The sequence below is a fragment of the Hylobates moloch genome, unplaced genomic scaffold (assembly GCF_009828535.3).
Source record: "Hylobates moloch isolate HMO894 unplaced genomic scaffold, HMol_V3 SCAFFOLD_2, whole genome shotgun sequence".
In the NCBI taxonomy this organism is placed as follows: domain Eukaryota; kingdom Metazoa; phylum Chordata; class Mammalia; order Primates; family Hylobatidae; genus Hylobates; species Hylobates moloch.
In genome coordinates, this window is record NW_026652277.1 from 152,965,412 (window position 1) to 152,985,985 (window position 20,574).

At 39.6% G+C, this 20,574-nt stretch overlaps 1 protein-coding gene across 2 annotated transcripts in view; it reads left to right on the plus strand.

Annotated features, from left to right (window-relative positions):
• The window catches only part of MYB (MYB proto-oncogene, transcription factor), a 37,809-nt gene extending 18,262 nt beyond the window's left edge, over positions 1–19,547 (plus strand). Inside the window, exons 11-15 of one of the 2 annotated variants that reach the window (XM_032159522.2) lie at positions 498–612; positions 703–828; positions 2,039–2,149; positions 3,614–3,721; positions 18,244–19,547. In XM_032159522.2, the coding sequence (XP_032015413.1) occupies positions 498–612; positions 703–828; positions 2,039–2,149; positions 3,614–3,721; positions 18,244–18,360 (577 nt within the window). In that variant the 3' untranslated portion in view covers positions 18,361–19,547. The remainder of the gene's footprint in view (positions 1–497; positions 613–702; positions 829–2,038; positions 2,150–3,613; positions 3,722–18,243) is intronic. The other variant, XM_032159533.2, reaches the window with a different exon arrangement.
• Positions 19,548–20,574: the final 1,027 nt, after the last annotated feature.

Below are 20,574 nucleotides of genomic sequence, written 5' to 3' on the forward strand. Positions count from 1 at the left end.
AGTCATTTTTATTCAATAAAGCCTTAATCAATTCAGAGAAATGGTAGCGAAAGTGTGAATTATCAGAAACCTTGAAAAGAAATGCACTCTTATTTCGAAGTACAAAAAGTAAATTTTAAAAGGTTAACATGTTTTGTAGCATGGGCTCTGTTTTCATGAATAGGGAAAACTGATTTGTAAATGACATCAGGTCTTCTTGATGCTCATAGTCTTATACAGATCATAGGCACTACATGTGTCTTCAGAGCCATTAAGGAAAGATGTTAAATCATTTAATGCTTTTAGTCTTCGGGGTATAATATTTTGAAATCTTTGAAAATATGTGATATGCATATTCCCTTTTTCTTAACGAATAATATGATTAATCAGCATACCCCAATTGCATATCCGGAACAGAGTTTATTGTATTCAGTGGAAAAATATTAAATGTAACAGGTAAAGCCATGTAGGGACATTTATTCTTTTATATTGAGCCACTGCTTGTTTTCTTTTTAAAGTTTTAGAACCCCAGCTATCAAAAGGTCAATCTTAGAAAGCTCTCCAAGAACTCCTACACCATTCAAACATGCACTTGCAGCTCAAGAAATTAAATACGGTCCCCTGAAGATGCTAGTAAGTTCTAGAAAAGTTCTTGGGTTTCATTGGTTTATTAGTCCCACCAGGAGTTCTCTCTGATGCAAAAATACCCACTCTTCCCTTTAGCCTCAGACACCCTCTCATCTAGTAGAAGATCTGCAGGATGTGATCAAACAGGAATCTGATGAATCTGGAATTGTTGCTGAGTTTCAAGAAAATGGACCACCCTTACTGAAGAAAATCAAACAAGAGGTAAACACGAAATCCTTTGGAAGCAACAAGCTGAGAATCCTGCCCCCTTTGTTCCTTGTGTGCAGCCTGATGTGTCTGCCTCAACACCACCACTTTTCATGCAAGATTTTCATACAAGGTGCAGTGAAAAGGTACTGCCAGACTGTAGGCATCATCAACCTTTCCTTTGGGAAGCCAAGCCATCTCTATCTACTTCATGTTTGGACAGAAAACATGCTAGAGAGTATCAAGAAGAGGGAGGGAAACAGGTTTTTAATGTACTTTTAAACATTACTGATTATAGAAAGTTGATATTTCATTTTTAGATGTGAAGAATTGGAATTTAAATTAAAATAATAGTATCTTTAATTAATTGTATTTAAAAAAGGGAGGCCACGTGCGGTGGCTCACGCCTGTAATCCCAGCACTTTGGGAGGCCGAGGCGGGCAGATCACAAGGTCAGGAGATGGAGATCATCCTGGCTAACATGGTGAAACCCCTTCTCTACTAAAAATACAAAAAAATTAATCGAGTGTGGTGGCAGGCACCTGTAGTTCTAGCTACTCGGGAGTCTGAGGCAGAATTATGGCGTGAACCCGGGAGGCAGATCTTGCAGTGAGCCAAGATCGCGCCACTGCACTCCAGCCTGGGCGACAGAGTGAGACTCTGTCTCAAAAAAAATAAAATAAAAATAAAAAAAGGGAATCTAACTTGCAAGGATCAAAGTTTTAGCTTGTTAGCTGTTTTCCAGCAGGTTAGATACAGTGCTTCTTGAATTTATTTTCACGTAAAGATAAGTATTTGTTTTTTCATAGCTAAAAATCTGATTTGCTTATTTAGTAATGGAGAGTTTTACCAGAAGTGTGACTAAAAACCAGTCTTTTGTCACCAAAAGATCTTTCATGTCACCAAAATAAAATCCTTGACAGACACAACACTACTAGGTGTATCGTTAAAATATATTCTTAATAGAATAAACACCTAAAATCAGAACATTGGTTGAAAACGTAGGAGCTTTACAGGGGCAGTAAATTTGGAGCTAGTCACATTTTAAATTTGCCATCAGTGGTTCTTTGTTGAATCCAGAAGATAGAGCAAATTGAGCTGATAGTGTAAGTTAGCCACATAGCTTTATAAAAGTATTTGAGGGACTGGCCAGAAATATACTCCTGACTGTACATGTTTCATAGGAAGTTCTAGAAACAACAAAGCACTTTCTATATGCTTTTAGGTGGAATCTCCAACTGATAAATCAGGAAACTTCTTCTGCTCACACCACTGGGAAGGGGACAGTCTGAATACCCAACTGTTCACGCAGACCTCGCCTGTGGCAGACACACCGGTAAGTACGTGTGCACCAGCCCCCCAGTTGTATGTGACGCTGGTGCCTCACAAAATCCTGTGTGTGGCATGTGGGGCTGCTGCAGTTTCAGCACTCCCTCTTTAAGGCATCTTATTTCTAAATATTCTCCTGCACATGATTTTTAAAAAATGATTATTAATGTAGAGTATAAAGTTGAGATTTTTTCATGTATTAGAAACATTGCAGACTTTTTCATTATTTGTTTTCTTATTATTTGAGTGCCTTGGCCATTTAAAAAAATCTGCTACATGGATATAAAAACTATGTTCATTTTTATATTTTCCTTTGTCTTCTAAATAATACTGTCTTCTTGTTAAGTTGTCTCTTGTTTGGTTTGTGTAGCATCACATATGGTATCAACCACATTGTCTATAGTAGATGCCCAGTATTGTACCCAATTGCTTTGGGTTACTACCACCATTTTTAAAGTTTATAATTCGTGAATGGTTGTCCTTATGTCTTAAGGAAAATCAGAGCTAATAACAACTGCTAAGATTTATTTAGTAGGTACTAAGTGGTAAGTACTGTTCTAGGGGCTTTCGATGAATTAATTCAGTGAATTCTCACAATTATCCTGTAAGGTTGGTATTGTTTTTATTAATTTTTATTTTTTTTGAGACGGAGTTTCGCTCTTGTTGCCCAGACTGGAGTGCAATGGCACGATTTCGGCTCACCACAACCTCTGCCTCCCGGGTTCAAGCGATTCTCCTGCCTCAGTCTCCTGAGAAGCTGGGATTACAGGCACCCGCCACCACACCTGGCTAATTTTGAATTTTTAGTAGAGACGGGGTTTCTCCATGTTGGTCAGGCTGGTCTTGAACTCCCGACCTCAGGTGATCCACCCGCCTCGGCCTCCCAAAGTGCTGGGATTACAGGCGTGAGCCACCGCGCCTGGCCAGGTAGGTATTATTATCATTTCTATTATATCAACTGGAAAACAGAGGCACAAAGAGGCTTAGTCATTTGCTCAAGATTATATACCTAATAAGGGATGGTGCTGGGCTGGAACTCAGAAAGTCTTGTTCTAAATTCCCTACTTTTCACCATTTTTTGCCAATAATTTATAGCTCTAAAATATTGATAGTTCTGTACCAATATATGAAATAAAGTGTTCTCTCCCCAGAACTTAGTAAATCTTCTATTTTGAAAGGCATGTATTTATTAATTCATTTAGCAGATGTTTTTTGAGTGCCTAACACATGCCTAGAACTCTGGGATCCCAAAGGAGCTTGTGTTGTGATGTTTGCGACAATGGGATTAAGGTTCAGACATAGTTGAGTTCTCCTTTTAGCTCATAGTGGGGAGAATTTCTGGCAGATAACTGCATTTTTTTATGCTAATGTGTATCATCTCATAGTAATCTACTCTCCACAGTGTTAGAAAAATGTTGGCTCTCATATTATCCAACCTCATTTAAATTTCAAATTATTCTCCTCCCGTTAGAATATTCTTACAAGCTCCGTTTTAATGGCACCAGCATCAGAAGATGAAGACAATGTTCTCAAAGCATTTACAGTACCTAAAAACAGGTCCCTGGCGAGCCCCTTGCAGGTAATTACTATTCCAACATTGGTATTTTAAAATTCATTCACTGAAAAACTGTCATCTTTGGTGGTGGCGCTGGTGGTGATGGTGATGGTAGTGCTGGTGGTCTGTTTTTTGTTTTCAACATTTTAGACATAGAGGAGTAATGCTTTTATACAATTCTTGATGTCTAGAAAAATCCAATAGTTCCTTTTTGCTACTCATATGAGACATGCTAGAAATTTTTATGAGTGCAGATTCCCCAAAGCATGATGAAATGAAACATTTCTTACTGTGACTGAGACTAAGGTGTATTACACGTGTGTCAATATCTTCTTCTGCCCTCAAATGTTTTATAAAAATATATCGATATAGTTTATGTTCCAAATTTTTTATTTTTTATGCTGTATCCCTAGGCAACCAAAGCTCAGAGACTGTTCCAATGTTAAATGAAGTCTGAAATTAGTCAGACAGAAAATAATTGCAATGTATTTGACTGTCAGAATAAGAAAGTCAACTGTCAATGTTGTAAGGCCAATCTGAAGTTGACCATCTGCTGTCAGGTTTTAATATCAAAAGAGATTTCCCTTGTAACCCTAAAGTGGGTGTGTGTTGATGAAATATAACAAATTCCAAATTAATCCTGAGCCAAATGTAAATAAGAATGCAAATTTTGCTTCCCTAAATTATTTAAAGCAGTTTCTAACATTTAATAGCCCAATACCCAGCCACCTGCAGAGCCCTCTCCTCCATCCCCCTGTGCCATGCAGAGGGAAACTTCATAACCCTAGAGGAAGTGAAGAGCCTGGATTCAGAAGCTGAAAGTCATATTTCTTGCTGTAAGTTAAATGGCACGATCATAGGACAGCAACCTTTGAGAGTCTGCCCATTCCCTTAAAGGGTTTTCCCATCCTTGTGATAGTTTCTCATTCCAAATTGTGAGAATCTGAAAACTTGCCCTATTTAAGTATTTGCGATGTTTAGTTTTTCAGGGTTTTTTGTTGATGTTGCTTTGTTTTTTGAAACAGGGTCTTACCCTGTGGCCCAGGCTGGAGTGTAGTGGGGTGATTTCAGCTCACTGCAACCTCCACCTCCCAGATTCAAGTGATTCTTGTGCCTCAGCCTCCCAATTAGCTGGAATTACAGGTGTGAGCCACTGGCAACCCAGCTGTTCTTTTTGTATTTTTGGATAGAGACGAGGTTTTGCCATGTTGGCCAGGCAGGTCTCGAATTCCTGGTTTCAAGTGATCTGCCCACCTCGGCCTCCTACAGTGCTGGGATTACAGCTGTGAGCTACCGCACCCGGCCGGTGCTTAGTATTATTTTTAAATAAGGGTCGCAAGCACATTTTGTTTAATTAAATCAGATTGCTTCCTTCCTGGCCTCTATCTGACAGCAATTGTTTTGGTAAAGTGGCTGTGGACTGGAGTGTGAGACAGGGAGTCAGTATTTATGGGGAATCTGGACAAGTTCCTGCATCAGTGAGGCTAGAGTCGGCCCCGTGTGGAGAAGACTTAGAATACCACAAAGAGGCTGACTCAGTGGCTCATGCCTGTAATCCCAGCACTTTGGGAGGCCAAGGCAGGTGGATAACTTGAGGTCAGGAGTTTGAGACCAGCCTGGCCAACACGGTGAAACCCCATCTCTACTAATCCCAGCTACTCGGGAGGCTGAGGCGGGAGGATTGCTGGAACCCAGGAGGCAGAGGCTGCAGTGAGCTGAGATCGTGACACTGCACTCCAGCCTGGGTGACAGAATGAGACTCCATCTCAAAAAAAAAAGAATATCACAAAGAATTGGGAGATGAGGAAGAGAATGAACTCCACCCAGACATAAGAGGAACCCAGAAAGGGAGTTACAAAGATTTCAAGGCAAAGGGTAGCCATTTCAAAATTTTCCTGAAAGCTGTTCTTAGGTCCAGAAGGAAAGCTTTTGCTTTTTTTTTTTTTATTCCCGCCTAACTTACTTGGCCCTTGGTTTCTAGAGAACAGAATTCAACTACTGCTATTAGTGTTTTAATTAAGTTAGATTAAGTTTTGTGTATATTTTCTAACCTAGCCTGGGGCCAACTTGTATTTGTAGTAGTATAGAAAAAGTCTGTTCTAAATTTCAAAAAGCCAACACATAAATATACTTGGGGACAATTACCATTACATAAGTTGAAACCCATAGTTCAGTATTGAACTTTATCAGTATATTTGTATTTTATTTAATGGAAATACTGGTTATCTTTGAAACTCAAAATTAAGTTGTAGCTGTTTTATTAATGTGTGTTCTCCTATCAGTGAGTCATATTGGCACTTTATGGATTCTAACATCTGTACACTGAGATTAAGTTGTGTATGGTGAAGGTAATATTTGTCAATTCTATCAAACTGAATAATTGAGACTTGAAAGTTAATTTTAGAGTCAATACTCCTGTCTAAACCATATAGTTTACTGGTTTACACTGACCAGATATATTTTAATAATCTGCTATAAAGCCAGGCGCAGTGGCTCATGCCTGTAATCACAACACTTTGGGAAGCCAAGACTGGAGGATAGCTTGAGACCAGGAGTTTGAGACCAGCCTGGGCAACATAGCGAGACTCAGTCTCTATTAAAAAAATAATTAGCTGGGCCGGGCGCAGTGGCTCACGCCTGTAATCCCAGCACTTTGGGAGGCCGAGACGGGTGGATCACGAGGTCAGGAGATCGAGACCATCCTGGCTAACACGGTGAAACCGTGTCTCTACTAAAAATACAAAAAAATTAGCCAGGCGTAGTGGTGGGCGCCTGTAGTCCCAGCTACTTGGGAGGCTGAGGCAGGAGAATGGCGTGAACTCGGGAGGCAGAGCTTGCAGTGAGCCGAGATAGTGCCACTGCACTCCAGCCTGGGTGACTGAGTGACACTCCATCTCAAAACATAATAATAATGATAATTAGCTGGGTGTAGTGGTGCTCACCTGTAATCCTAGCTACTTGGGAGGCTAGGGCGGGAGGATCCCTTAAGCCCAGGAGTTTGAGGTTACAGTGAGCTATGATTATACGCCTGCACTCTAGCCTGGAAGACAAGAGCAAGACCTTGTCTCTAAAAAGAATTTTTTTAAGGCCAGCCACGGTGGCTCACGCCTGTAATCCCAGCACTTTGGGAGGGTGAGGCAGGTGGATCACAAGGTCGGGAATTTGAGACCAGCCTGGCCAACACGATGAAACCCTGTCTTTACTAAAAATACAAAAAAATAGCCAGGCGTGGTGGTGTGCACATGTAATCCCAGCTACTTGGGAGGCTGCGGCAGGAGAATTGCTTGAACCCAGGAGGTGAAAGTTGCAGTGAGCCCAGATTGCGCCCTTGCACTCCAGCCTAGGCAATAGAGTGAGACTCCATATCAAAAAAAAAAAAATTAATCTGCTATAATAGATACTAATTTATTTTAAGAAATACTTAGTGAATGTTGCTCTACATACTTGCCAGTTGGGAGGAAAAAAGAAATATTCACTAAATGAATGAATGCTATACACCAAGTATCTTCTTTATTTTATGTCCTGGAGTTCTAGCTTCTGATACCACAGAAATATGTGATTTCTAAAAGGTTTCAGACTATTGTGATTAAGTATTGGAAAATGCATCAAGCGACTCTAAATATTTAAACATATATGGCCTATATTTCATATAATCCTGACTAATAATATATAGAAGTTTTTATGCAATTTGATAATTTTGTTTGTTTAAAACACAGTGCTATTTCATATATTTCTATTGATAATCCAATTTGACCTAATTAGGCATATTTCTCACACATGGTATTATTGAACATATTAAAGTTATTATTTAGTTAAAGTTATTAAACGATATGTATTTTACTTGAGTACTTTATATAATCTATAATTTTTGTAATTTGTACTTATAATAAATCAAATATTAAGTGGGATTTTAGCCAAATCATCTAGACATTTTTGTCATAATGCTTTTATTAAAACAGCAAAATAGGAGTTTCAAAATATTTTAAAATTTGAATAGTTCTAAAATGTAAAATGTTTGCAACTGGTGTAATGCAGTTGATCGTCTATCCCTCTAAATTGTCTAAATAACTTAGGTGCAAGAACAGTTTATTGAAGAACACAGGAACTGTGCAATTCTGTGTTTTATCATTTTAGTTTTAATCACCCCAGCTTGATTATGGTAATAACATTTTAGACAAGCAATTATTACTATTTTTGAGGCCCATATACTGGGCCATTATGGTTTTGCTTCTAACATACATATAAATGCACATGCAATATGTATAAATTACGTTTGCTGTTTTAAAATTAGAAATGCCAAGAAGCTATGTGTTTGACATTTTATTATAAATTTTATACACACATAGAAGTATGGAAAATATACTATGTTCTAGAGTCAACAATTGTTATCATTTTGCCATATTTACCTCATCTCTTTTTTTTTTGAGATGGAATCTCATTCTGTCGCCCAGGCTGGGGTGCAGTGACGTGATCTCAGCTCACTGTAACCTCTGCTTCCCAGGTTCAAGCGATTCTTCTGCCTCAGTCCTCTGAGTAGCTGGGACTACAGACATCTGCCACCATGCCTGGCTAATTTTTGTATTTTTAGTAGAGATAGAGTTTCACCATGTTGGCTAGTCTGGTCTCGAACTGCTAACCTCAAGTGGTCCACCTGCCTCGGCCTCCCAAAGTGCTGGGATTATAGATGTGAGCCACCGCGCCTGGCCTACCTCATCTCTTTTTTATGAAGTTTTTATTTTTATGTTTTAATTTTTTTTTTTAATTTTATTTTTTTTTTGAGACAGTCTCGTTCTGTCACCCAGGCTGGAGTGCAGTGGCACGATCTCAGCTCACTGCAACCTCCACCTCTTGGGTTCAAGTGATTCTTCTGCCTTAGCCTCTCAAGTAGCTGGCGCGTGTCACCATGCCTGGCTAATTTTTGGTATTTTTAGTAGGGACGGGGTTTCACCATGTTAGCCAGGATGGTCTCGATCTCCTGACCTCACGATCGGCCCGCCTCGGCCTCCCAAAGTGCTGGGATTACAGATGTGAGCCACTGCACCCGGCCAGTTTTTTATTTTTTATTTTTTTGAGACAAGGCCTTGCTCTGTCACCCAGGCTAGAGTGCCGTGGCAAGATCATGGCTCACTGCAGCCTACCTTCTGGACTCAAGCAATCCTCCTACCTCAGCCTCCTGAGTAGCTGGGACTATAGGCACATGCCACCATGCCCAACTAGTTTTGTTTTTGTTTTTGTTTTTTTTTTTTAGAGATGGGGTCTCCCTGTGTTCCCCAGCCTGGCCTCAAACTCCTGGGCTCAAGCAGTCCTTCTGCCTTGACCTCCCAAAGTGCTGAGATTACAGGCGGGAGCCACCCTGCCCAGCCTGAAGTATTTTAAAGTAAATTCCAACTAATATAACATTTTATTCTCATGTACTTCCAGATGTGTTTCTAAAAATAGACATTTTTATATATAACCTAATACCATCATTACATATTTAACAATAATTCTTTAATCTTCTCATTCTCAGGTATATTTAAATTTTCCCATTAACCCAAAAAAGAATCAAAATTGAAACAATTTCACACATTGCATTTGGTTAAGCCTCTTAAATCTCTTTTACTCTCTAGTCCAGTGCTGTCTAATAGAACTTCTACAGTGATGTGAAGGAAATATCTAATATGCTGCTATCCACTATGATAGCCAGTGGCTTTTGAGCACTTGAAATATGGCAAGTGCTGCTGAGGAACAGAATTTTCAATTTGAATGAATTTAAGTTGCTTTAATTTAATAGCCACAAATTTAATTTAATTTAATAGCCACATTTCCTTACTCTCTTACTGGAATCAGCCATTTCCGCATGGTGCTCTGAATCCTCTTAGTGAGAAATGGTACATAGACACCAAAATCAGGGTGCTAAGTCTGTCCATTGTTATGTGGGTTGTCATTGAGATACAAATAATTTTTTTTTTTTTTTTTTTTTTTTTGAGGCAGAGTCTCACTCTGTCACCCAGGCTGCAGTGCAGTGGTACAATTTTGGCTTACTGCAGCCTCCACCTCCTGGGTCCAAGCTATTCTCCTGCCTCAGTCTCCCAAGTAGTTGGGATTACAGGCGGCCACCACCACACTCAGCTGATTTTTGTATTTTTAGTAGAGACATGGTTTCACCAAGTTGGCCAGGCCAGGCTCAAACTCCCAACCTCAGGTGATCTGCCTGTCTCATCCTCCCAAAGTGCTGGAATTACAGGCATGAGCCGCCACACCCAGCCAAGACTCAGTGAATTTTAATAATCCAGAGCTCTCCATGTATCCACCTAATCTATAATCTACAGTGCTTAAATAGAGGCTTTTATAAGCCGTTATGTACAATCATGTTATATTTGTTTTTTCAATTACTTAGTCTTTTTCCAAAAGGAATTTGCAACAGCTGCATAATCTTATAATTGTTATGTTTCTTTTATATTTTCACAGTTGTTTTAATTTTAAATTGTAAAAGCAAACAGGATATTCTTACAATAAAAATGTTCTGAGATGTTTTTCATATTTGTGTCTTTCATGTGGCTCAGAATATATGAGATTTTCGTGTCATATCATTGTCAGTATTCAGCCTTTTCTCCACATTGTGTGGGGTAGAGGATAGAGTCTAGCAGCTTATAAAATGGTCACAAATGAGGAAGTAGTGAAAACATGCAGCCTAGAAAGCGTGCATTTGTGGTAGGAAAGGCACTGTGGAATGCTGCTGGATTCTGCCCTTCAGTAGTTACCCGAGAGAGACTGAGGCAGACGCACAGCTCCCTCCTCAGCAAGGAGAAAAGAGTTGCCTGCTTTCCTCAGCGTGCTTTCCATTTCCTTTGTTTTGAAATAAGCACATTATGCTAATCAACTTTTCTTAAGGTAGACATTTTTATTGGTAGATCAAAAACTGTACTTTAAGTTATAAGCCTTCTGAACTTCTGTATTTTTCTCTTAAATTATAATTTCCTTTTATTCCTATTTAAAACCCAAGCGTAAAAGATGTGTTCATAGGCTTTCTACTCACTCACTTTCCTCTTTTTCATAACCACAGAATGACAGCCTTAAATTTTAATTTCCTGACTTGGCTTGCCCATGGCCTGACTTTTTTAAAACGAGTTTAAGTTAAAGAAATTTCTCCAGCCATTATTATTTAAACACATTTACACAGTATCAAAGAATTTAAAAATATTACTAGCAGTTGATACTCCCCTCAGCTTTCGGTTCAGCGTGTTTTAGATTGCTCCTATTATGTTATTTGTTTATGAACTTTTATATTTTTCAAAAAAATAAGGCAAGCCCTTTTTGCCTGATAGGCACTGCTGAGCAGTATAATAAACAAGGGTGGGGGCAACAGAACCTGGGTTCCAGGCTAGACTCCACCATTTTCAAATGTCATGACTTTAATTCATCAAGTGAACACAGTTAAGCAAACTATAAGTTTGGGACCATGGAATATCCTTCACTCATCACACAGGTTACTGTGAAGATCAAATGGATATAATATTGCTTTCAAGATGGTGGCACACTTGCCACTATACACTGGTGGTATTATTAGACATAGTCCCTGTCCTTGAAATGCAGGCAAGGAGCCCTCACCAAAGGCCAGGGTGGTTTTTTGTTTTTCGGGTTTTTGTTTGTTTTTTTCATTGTGGTATATTATTTCCTCTGGCATGCTATTCCCTGTCCCACTCTTACAGAACTGTGTCAGTGGGTCACCAAAAGAGAAAGCTGATTCAACTGATTCCTTGAAATAAAGGTAGTCAGACCTCGTGGTATGATGGAGATGAAGCAACTGATTTACTGGTGTCCTCTATTTTTCTGCTGCTTGTGTTATTTAAACAGACATGGAGACCGTCTGCACATGACAGAGATCTTTCCGAGCCCTTTTCATCTAGTGTGCTGTGCTGACCCGCTCCCCTGGATGCCTGCACACTCATTTGGTTCTCCCTTTTGGTCACTTTTTTCCACTTACCCTGGCAGAAATTCACGTGGCTGTCAGTAGTAATTCAGTGACCTGCTTTCAAAAAATGTTATAAATTAAGCAGCTTTTCTGTGTATAGCTTTTGGGTTGAACTGAGAAAGGCTAAGTGAAGGGAGAAGCTATGTTGAGCTCAGAGTCAGAATGCCCTGCCCCAGACATTTTGAGATGTGGATTTTTCATTTGTTTTGTTTGGTGACACTTAGAGAGAATAAACATTCTGAGATAAAATCTTCCTTGGGCAGGCCAGCAAAGATAGAATTGCTTTAGAGCAATTTGGCACTGGTCTTAATCTTAATAGTTTGGAACTCATATGTGACTAAGGAAAAGGATATTGCAAAAAGTTGTGCCACCCTAGGCTATGTGATATAAACTTAGAAAGTCTATCAACATGAAAGGTGAAGAGACCTCTAGAGACATCTGGGACAAACTCCAAATTTGGGAAAGGTCCATCCACATTTGCAATTGTTAATTTAGGCTTGGGAAGTGGAGGCATTGGTGGATGAGGCAACTTCCAATCACCGTCTCAACTTTTATTTCCCTAACTTTTAAGATTATTTTCTATAGAAAATCAGTAGTGCTGAAGTTGGAGTCATTTAATTGATTTGTGCCAACCTAGGGAAGCATTTACTCTCGAGAAAAGTTTGGTAACCATTAACCTTACCTTAGCAACATTTCAGTTTAAGCTTATCCCTGACTTTCAAGAGACAACTAAAGATTTCTACAGTCTCTCTTATAACTGATCCGTTTTTTCAAAAGATGTCCCTTTGGGAAGGAATTCTCGTTTTTAGAATTTTAGTCCAGAGGAAGTATTTTTTTTTTTCAGATAGGTGAAATAGAATAAGCAGAAAATTCTTATTTTTTACTGTTTTAGATACCATTGATGCCTGCTTGTTTTAAAACAAAACACAATAAAAACATAATACCATCTGATGAGTTGCTTTGGTTTTACTTTTTTTTTTTTTTTTTTTAGTTTATACAAGTTTCTTATTAGGTCAGCAAATTGTAAAACACATAATTTGCCAAGGCTTTTGAAGCCAGCAGATACTGGGTGAAGTTGCTGTATGATTATAATAATAAGAACCGTTTTTGTTCAGCTTGATGAAAAAACTATTCATATTCTAAATGAAAATGTGAAGATCATCTAATTCTGACAGAAAACCACCTGTGGACATGGTCTTGTTTCTTTTTATTTCTTCTGTTTTCTACAAAGGATGGCAATATTTATTTAAAGTGCTTTAACAGGATATCCCAGTTAAAGCTTTGACAGACTGTTTATAGTTCACTTCTGCCCAGGGGCAATTAAAGGCACATTACAGGATAAGCGAGATGACTCCCCGGCCACAGGAGGAGGATGTGTGGGTAGGATTATTAATGTTGAAATGAATTATGATAGAGTGACATGTCTGCAAGAGCACCATGGGTTAGTAACTTAAGAATTCATATGCAGAAACCCATAATTCTCAGCAGTTCTTTAGGGTAAATGAAACTAAAGTTTAGGGAGAGAGAACAAGGAGAATTTGCAAAGATATGTATGACAGTATTTAAAAATGTTCTTCCAGCACAGAGACATTAATCTTCCTTTGTCAAAATAATTCTTTCTGCATGAAAAGCTGGCATGGGGCCCCCAGGCTTCAGGTAAGATGGGAGAAAGGGAGCATTTCTTTTTTTTTGTACCAAAGTACTCAATCTTCTGATCTGCCTTGACTTTCACGACATAGGCATATGTCTACTCTGACCAGTTTGTTTCATTTATTGTGGTAAGATGTGCTTGTCTTGTGCTTTCCTGGTGCAGAAAAGGAGCTGCCTCGCTCATGCTTGGTGACCTTTTTGTTCCTACACACAGTGGTTCTCGTACACGGTGGCTACCACATCCTGGTGTTTGTCTATACTGGGAGAATCAGGCGTTCCAAGTCATCTTGGCTGCCCTAGCTCTGAGCTTCAGGGGATATATTACTCAGAAATGCTATGCTTTCTGGAATTTGGATATTTCATTTTTATTTGTTTCTTGGTAAGTTCTCTTTTGACTTGGGAGAAGCTAACTATTTGGAAAGGTCTCTCAGAACTCAATTACAAATATATGGTACCTTCTTTATATTGATCTCATTTTTAAATACCTAGTCCTGGAGGAAGAGCTAAATATGAATACAGTGATGAGCCATGTAGGGGATCTCACAGGAACACAGTCAGATTTCAAGTTGAAAATAGATTCAGTTGATAATACTTAGTACTAGATTCTCCTGAATTAACTTTGGGAATTCTGAGTCAACCTAAGGACTATATTACAAAGGATCAGACCTTGACTTTTAGGGCAGGTATAGTGGCTAACGCCTGTAATCCCAGCACTTTGGGAGGCCGAGGCAAGTGGATCACTTCAGTCCAGGAGGTTGAGACCAGCCTGTGCAACACAGCGCGACCCTGTCTCTACCAAAAATACAAAAATTAGCCAGGTGTAGTGTAGCACCTGCCTGTAGTCCGAGCTACTGAGGAGGCTGAGGTTGGAGAATCAACTTTAACCCCGGAGATGGAGGCTGCAGTGAGCTGTGATCGTGCCAGCCTGGGCAAGGAGCAAGACCCTCTCTCAAAAACAAAAACAAAAAAGACACAGAACTTGACTTTTAACAGGAGGCATAGTAATAGCAAGCATAAGATTATTTTAACATAGCATTTAAGATAATTTACACATTTAGAAAATTAATTCTGGCTGGTTGTAGTAGCTTATCCTTAATCCCAACACTATGAGAGGCCAAGGCAGGAAGATCACTTGAGGCCAGGAGTTTGAGACCAGCCTAGGCAACATAGCGAGACCCCCACTCTACAAAAAATTTTTTTAAAAAAACATAGCTGGGCATGGTGACACACTCCTGTAGTCCCAGCTACTCAGGAGGCTGAGGCGGGAGGCTTGCTTGAGCCCAGGAGTTTGAGGGAGCTGTGATCACGCCCCTGCACTCCAGCCTGGGCAACAGAATGAGGCCCTATGTCTAAAAAAAGAAAAATAGAAAAGAAAATTCTATATTGATTGAAGCCCAGCTGAATAGAAAAAAAAAATTCTAATAGGCCATTTTAAAGACTTTGGAAAAATTCTTAGCTAGAGTAAAACAGAAACAATCCTTTCTTTCCTGGTTCTCACATCTCCATTCTCACCTTCATTCCCCTTCCCCTCCATTCGTTTCAAATATTTTTCTTTTCTATGTGTGTCTTTATGTAAATTTAAATTTACATACAAGATATTATGATATTAAGATATTTCATTCTGCTTCCTGTTTTGTCACTTGTTCTTTAAGATCCAAGTCCTTGGCTCCATGTGCATCTGATCATTGCTATAAGCCCTGCATCGTACTTCATATTCACCATATTGAACTATTCACCCTCAAGTGGTCACTATTAAATGTCACACTGTTGTAGCGACTGCAAATGCAAGCTCAGTAACTGAAAAGATAACATTAAATTTTGTTATTTAATTGGTTTCCTGTGTCAATTTCATGTTTCGGGAATTTGTATGGACAGATAGACACCAGAGAGATATGTGTATTTCACCTGCATGCTTGAGGCTAGAGAAACATGATTTATTCAGAACTATTTCAAATACTGTAACTAATCTGGTAATTTTGTTTAGGAAAACATTAAATTTGGAATAGAAGGCAATTCAGAATACCTGTCTGTTATCTTTGTCTTGTCATTTTTGAGATACTCAGTTCCTGGAAAATACTATGATAATCCATCTTGCTATGTAGTATTTCAAGTTATACGTTGAGCCTCTGAGCTTTCAGAGTGAACATTTCTATTCATAGACAGTGCTGTTGACATCAGTGGGGAGATGGCACAAGGTTTGTGCCCTAGGAAAGTTTAAAAGCTAGAACATTACACTGCAAACCCTATGTCAGGAAACTTTGTTCCAGCAACTAGGCAAGGAAACCCTACCACTGTACCCATACCTTGTTTTAGTAGAATTATATTTCTTTGCTAAGAAATCTGGTGACTCTCACACCCCATCTCAACACTTTCCTGGATTCCAAGGCCCTGGTGCCCTGAGCACACAATTTCCCAGATTCCTTTTATTGTTCCTGACAAGAACTCGAATAGAGGCAGTGTCTGGTACTCACTAGGGGTGTGGTCCCATGGGTGACATTCTTGCTCCATCATTTCTTACCTGGGTAACCTTGAATATGGCGCCTAAATCCTCTTTTCCTTTCAAATTGCCTGGTCTGTAAAATGGATGCAGTGAATGGTACCTATGCCACAGGTGTTTTGTGTGAGAATTAAATGAGAGGAGTTATATCAATAACACTTAGAGGCATGCGGGGCATATAGTGAGGGCTTGTTTTATGTTGTTGTTTAACCCTTTCTTTCTCTGCCCTCCCCCCCTCCACATCCCCTCCCACTGGCAATGTACAAATTGCAGCTTCCTGCCTCTTTCCTGCTATCTCGCTCCCTGGATGACATCCCTGCGTTTCCATCTCTCTCTTCCCTAATCTTAGCTGTTTTCACCCTTTCCCTACAGCATTGCCTTGACAGTTCCTCATGTCCCATCCCCTCTTCCCATGGGCAACACCACAAACCTGCACACACGGCCTGTTATTATTCCTCCTGTTTCACCTGTGTCCATTCTGTCTCATAAAGGACACTGTAGGCTCTGAAGAGCTAAGGCCTTTCTTATTCTTTTATCCCATGGAAAATAATCCCTCCAGAAAGCAATACCAGGAATAGTGCTTTTTCTAACCCACTGGTTTCCTTTTGAGCTTACAGCCACCAAATCTTATATCTGTTTGTGTTTCTGTTCCCCTCTCTGCATTGACTGCTAGAGAGATCAAGCGGGAGGTTACATCTAGCTGGGGCACTGTGCTTTATGGCAGGTGTTTTGTGTGCAAATCTCATACCATCTTCATGTTACAGTTGTTCCTTAGTCTCCATGGGGGATTTGTTTCAGAACCCACAAGGACACCAAACTCCAGGAATGCTCAAGTCCCTGATATAAAATAGCGTTGTTTGCATATAATCTACACACATCTTCCCATATAATTTTTTTTATTATTTATATACATTCATGGGGTACAAGTGTAATTTTGTTACCTGGATATATTGCGTAGTGGTCAAAGTCAAGGCTGTGAGTGTATTTATCACTGGAATAATGTACATAGTACCTGTTCATTCCTGTATACTTTAAATCATCTCTAGATTACTTATAATAGCTAATACGATGTAAATGCTATGGAAATATTTGTTATATTGTTAGGGGATAATGACAAGGAAAAAACCTATACATGTTCAATACACAGCAATTATTTTTTTCTGAATATTTTTGATCTGCCATTGATTGAATCTATGGATGTGGAACCCACAAATGTGGAACCCACAGATATGGAACCCACAGATGCAGAGGGCCAACTGTGTTTATTTTTTCCAAATTTGTTTCCCTATGACTCTGCTATGTACACATTTTTAAACTCTGTTGTCTTGTATTTCTTTTCTAATCATCTTGCGTCCTTCTGGAAACCAAGTGGGGCATAAATAGTACATGTTTGCATTTGGGGCAACACAGAGGCATCACAGGAGCTGGAGACAGCAAAGTTCAAAGCCAGTCCACCACTTACTTACAGAGTGGCCTTGGGCAAGTTACCTCCGTTTTCTGTCTCCATTCTCTAGCCTGTCTAGAGAGAGAATGAACCTGCCTCCCGGGGTGATTGTGCTGTTTTAGTGAAATAATGCATGTGAAATGTGAAGTGCCATTGTCCCTGGCATGGAGATGCTGTCCTTAGATATTAGGTCCATCTTGTATCTTCTAGTATATCTTTAAAAATTAAACTATACTGGCTTCATGCCTGTAATCCCAGCACTTTGGGAGGCCAAGACGGGCAGATCACTTGAGTCCAGGAGTTCAAGACCAACCTGGGCAACATGGTGAAACCCTGTCTCTACAGAAAATACAAAAATTAGTGGGGCTTGGTGGCACGTGCCTGTAGTCCCAGCTGCTTGGGAAGCTGAGGTAGGAGGATCACTTGAGCCCAGGAGGCTGAGGCTACAGTGAGCTGTGATTGCACCAATACTGATCAACCTGGTATGACAGAGCATGACTCTGTCTCAAAAAAAAAAAAGAAAAAAATTAAACTATACTGATAAATATTTCTAAAGTAATTGATGAAAACATATATACGACACTTAGCAGGTGTTGATCAATTCCAGCGCGTGCATGAGCTGCTTCGCACTGCGGCTATGGCACTCAGCAGTTTGCTTAGTGAGTAGATGGCCATAGCTCACCTTAGGTATCTGGAGAATAATGCTCATTCCTGTCTCCAGCTTTGTGAAATTGCCTAATAGATGGAAGGCATTAAATATGAAGATGTGATTATATCTTATGAAGCTGCTTGGAATGGGTTTTCCCTCTTAACAAATAATTTCTGATCATCCATATCCCCTAAGAACACCGGATTTCTGGGGGCCAGGGAGGTAAGATTCTATCTGACAAAGCCTTTCTGGTGTCAACCACTTGCCATCTGTTGGTCAGTGCTGGCCCTGCTGGGTCTATAGAATGAGCTTCTTTGTCTGACGTTCCTGTTGCCCTCCCTTTCCCCATCAGCCTTGTAGCAGTACCTGGGAACCTGCATCCTGTGGAAAGATGGAGGAGCAGATGACAGCTTCCAGTCAAGCTCGTAAATACGTGAATGCATTCTCAGCCCGGACGCTGGTCATGTGAGACATTTCCAGAAAAGCATTATGGTTTTCAGAACACTTCAAGTTGACTTGGGATATATCATTCCTCAACATGAAACTTTTCATGAATGGGAGAAGAACCTATTTTTGTTGTGGTACAACAGTTGAGAGCAGCACCAAGTGCATTTAGTTGAATGAAATCTTATTGGATTTCACTCAACTAAAAGGATTTTTAAAAATAAATAACAGTCTTACCTAAATTATTAGGTAATGAATTGTAGCCAGTTGTTAATATCTTAATGCAGATTTTTTAAGAAAACATAAAATGATTTATCTGTATTTTAAAGGATCCAACAGATCAGTATTTTTTCCTGTGATGGGTTTTTTGAAATTTTACACATAAAAGGTACTCCAGTATTTCACTTTTCTCGATCACTAAACATATGCATATATTTTTAAAAATCAGTAAAAGCATTACTATAAGTGTAGACTTAATACCATGAAACATTTAATCCAGATTGTAAATGCTCATTTATGGTTAATGACATTGAAGGTACATTTATTGTACCAAACCATTTTATGAGTTTTCTGTTAGCTTGCTTTAAAAATTATTACTGTAAGAAATAGTTTTATAAAAAATTATATTTTTATTCAGTAATTTAATTTTGTAAATGCCAAATGAAAAACGTTTTTTGCTGCTATGGTCTTAGCCTGTAGACATGCTGCTAGTATCAGAGGGGCAGTAGAGCTTGGACAGAAAGAAAAGAAACTTGGTGTTAGGTAATTGACTATGCACTAGTATTTCAGACTTTTTAATTTTATATATATATACATTTTTTTTCCTTTTGTAATACATTTGGAAACTTGTTTGGGAGACTCTGCATTTTTTATTGTGGTTTTTTTGTTATTGTTGGTTTATAAAAGCATGCGTTGCACTTCTTTTTTGGGAGATCTGTGTTGTTGATGTTCTATGTTTTGTTTTGAGTGTAGCCTGACTGGTTTATAATTTGGGAGTTCTGCATTTGATCCGCATCCTCTGGTTTCTAAGTGTATGGTCTCAGAACTGTTGCATGGATCCTGTGTTTGCAACTGGGGAGACAGAAACTGTGATTGATAGCCAGTCACTGCCTTAAGAACATTTGATGCAAGATGGCCAGCACTGAACTTTTGAGATATGACGGTGTACTTACTGCCTTGTAGCAAAATAAAGATGTGCCCTTATTTTACCTACTTTTGTTTTCTCTCTTATTTGTCAGTATGGACAACAGTTACACTTTAAAGAAAATGGAGCAGACTCAAAGCATTTTCCTCTAATAATTGCACACCATATGCACTTCGTGTGAAGAAGCCAGGAATCATTACAATGGAGAAGAAAGAACAAGCAAACCGAGTTAAATAGTTCATAAACAATCACATGGACAATGGGGAGGAATCTTTCAGAATGCATCAGTCAGGGCCTAGCGGCATTTGAGTGCGGATGCTGTAAGGGGAATTCGTTCACAAATGTACTGATACCACAGATGTGGGCAGGGGCTAGGAGAGCAACAGGGTGCAGGCCTGAAGGCACCTGGAAGGCCGCCTGGAGGGGGACAGTCAGGAAAGCAGGAGCCCTTGAGAGGAGCACTAGCCTTTGACGAGACCACTGCCATCAAAGGAGACCCCACAGGGAGGGAGCCAAGGGTAAACCCTAACTTTGTTTCCCCATTTCTCCTATCTCTGCCCGGGGGTCCTCACTGGCAGAACCAACCAGAAGCTGGAGGACAAGGGAGCTCCCGTATGGGAGCCGGCCTGTGAGCCTTCAAGGGTATGCAGAGTCGTTTGTTCAGAATAGCCCCATTTCACAGATGAATCTCTACTGGCTCCATCTTCAGCCTAGTGTTCTCTTCACTATGCTGTAATACCCCTTTTAACATAAATTCCTTTAAATTTCCTTTACTCACTCTGTTCCAGCTCTGAATTCTCATAAGCATGATACACTTGGTGTTTGTATAGCCAAGGATTTGTTATGCCTAATTACTAGTTTTTAAGTCGATTTGGCGGACTTTTACTGTCCTGCTGATAGATGACATGACACGTCTTCCCAGTGTTAGGAAGCTCTTTATATTCGTGCCCTCTCTGAGTATTTTTCCAAGCACGGACTCTGCCACTTACTAGCAGTTTGAACTTAGACAAGTCACTCACATCTCTGAGCCTTTTTTCCTTATCTGGGCAATGAGTTCTTTCCCACCGTGAAACTTTTAAGTAATGCACTATACAG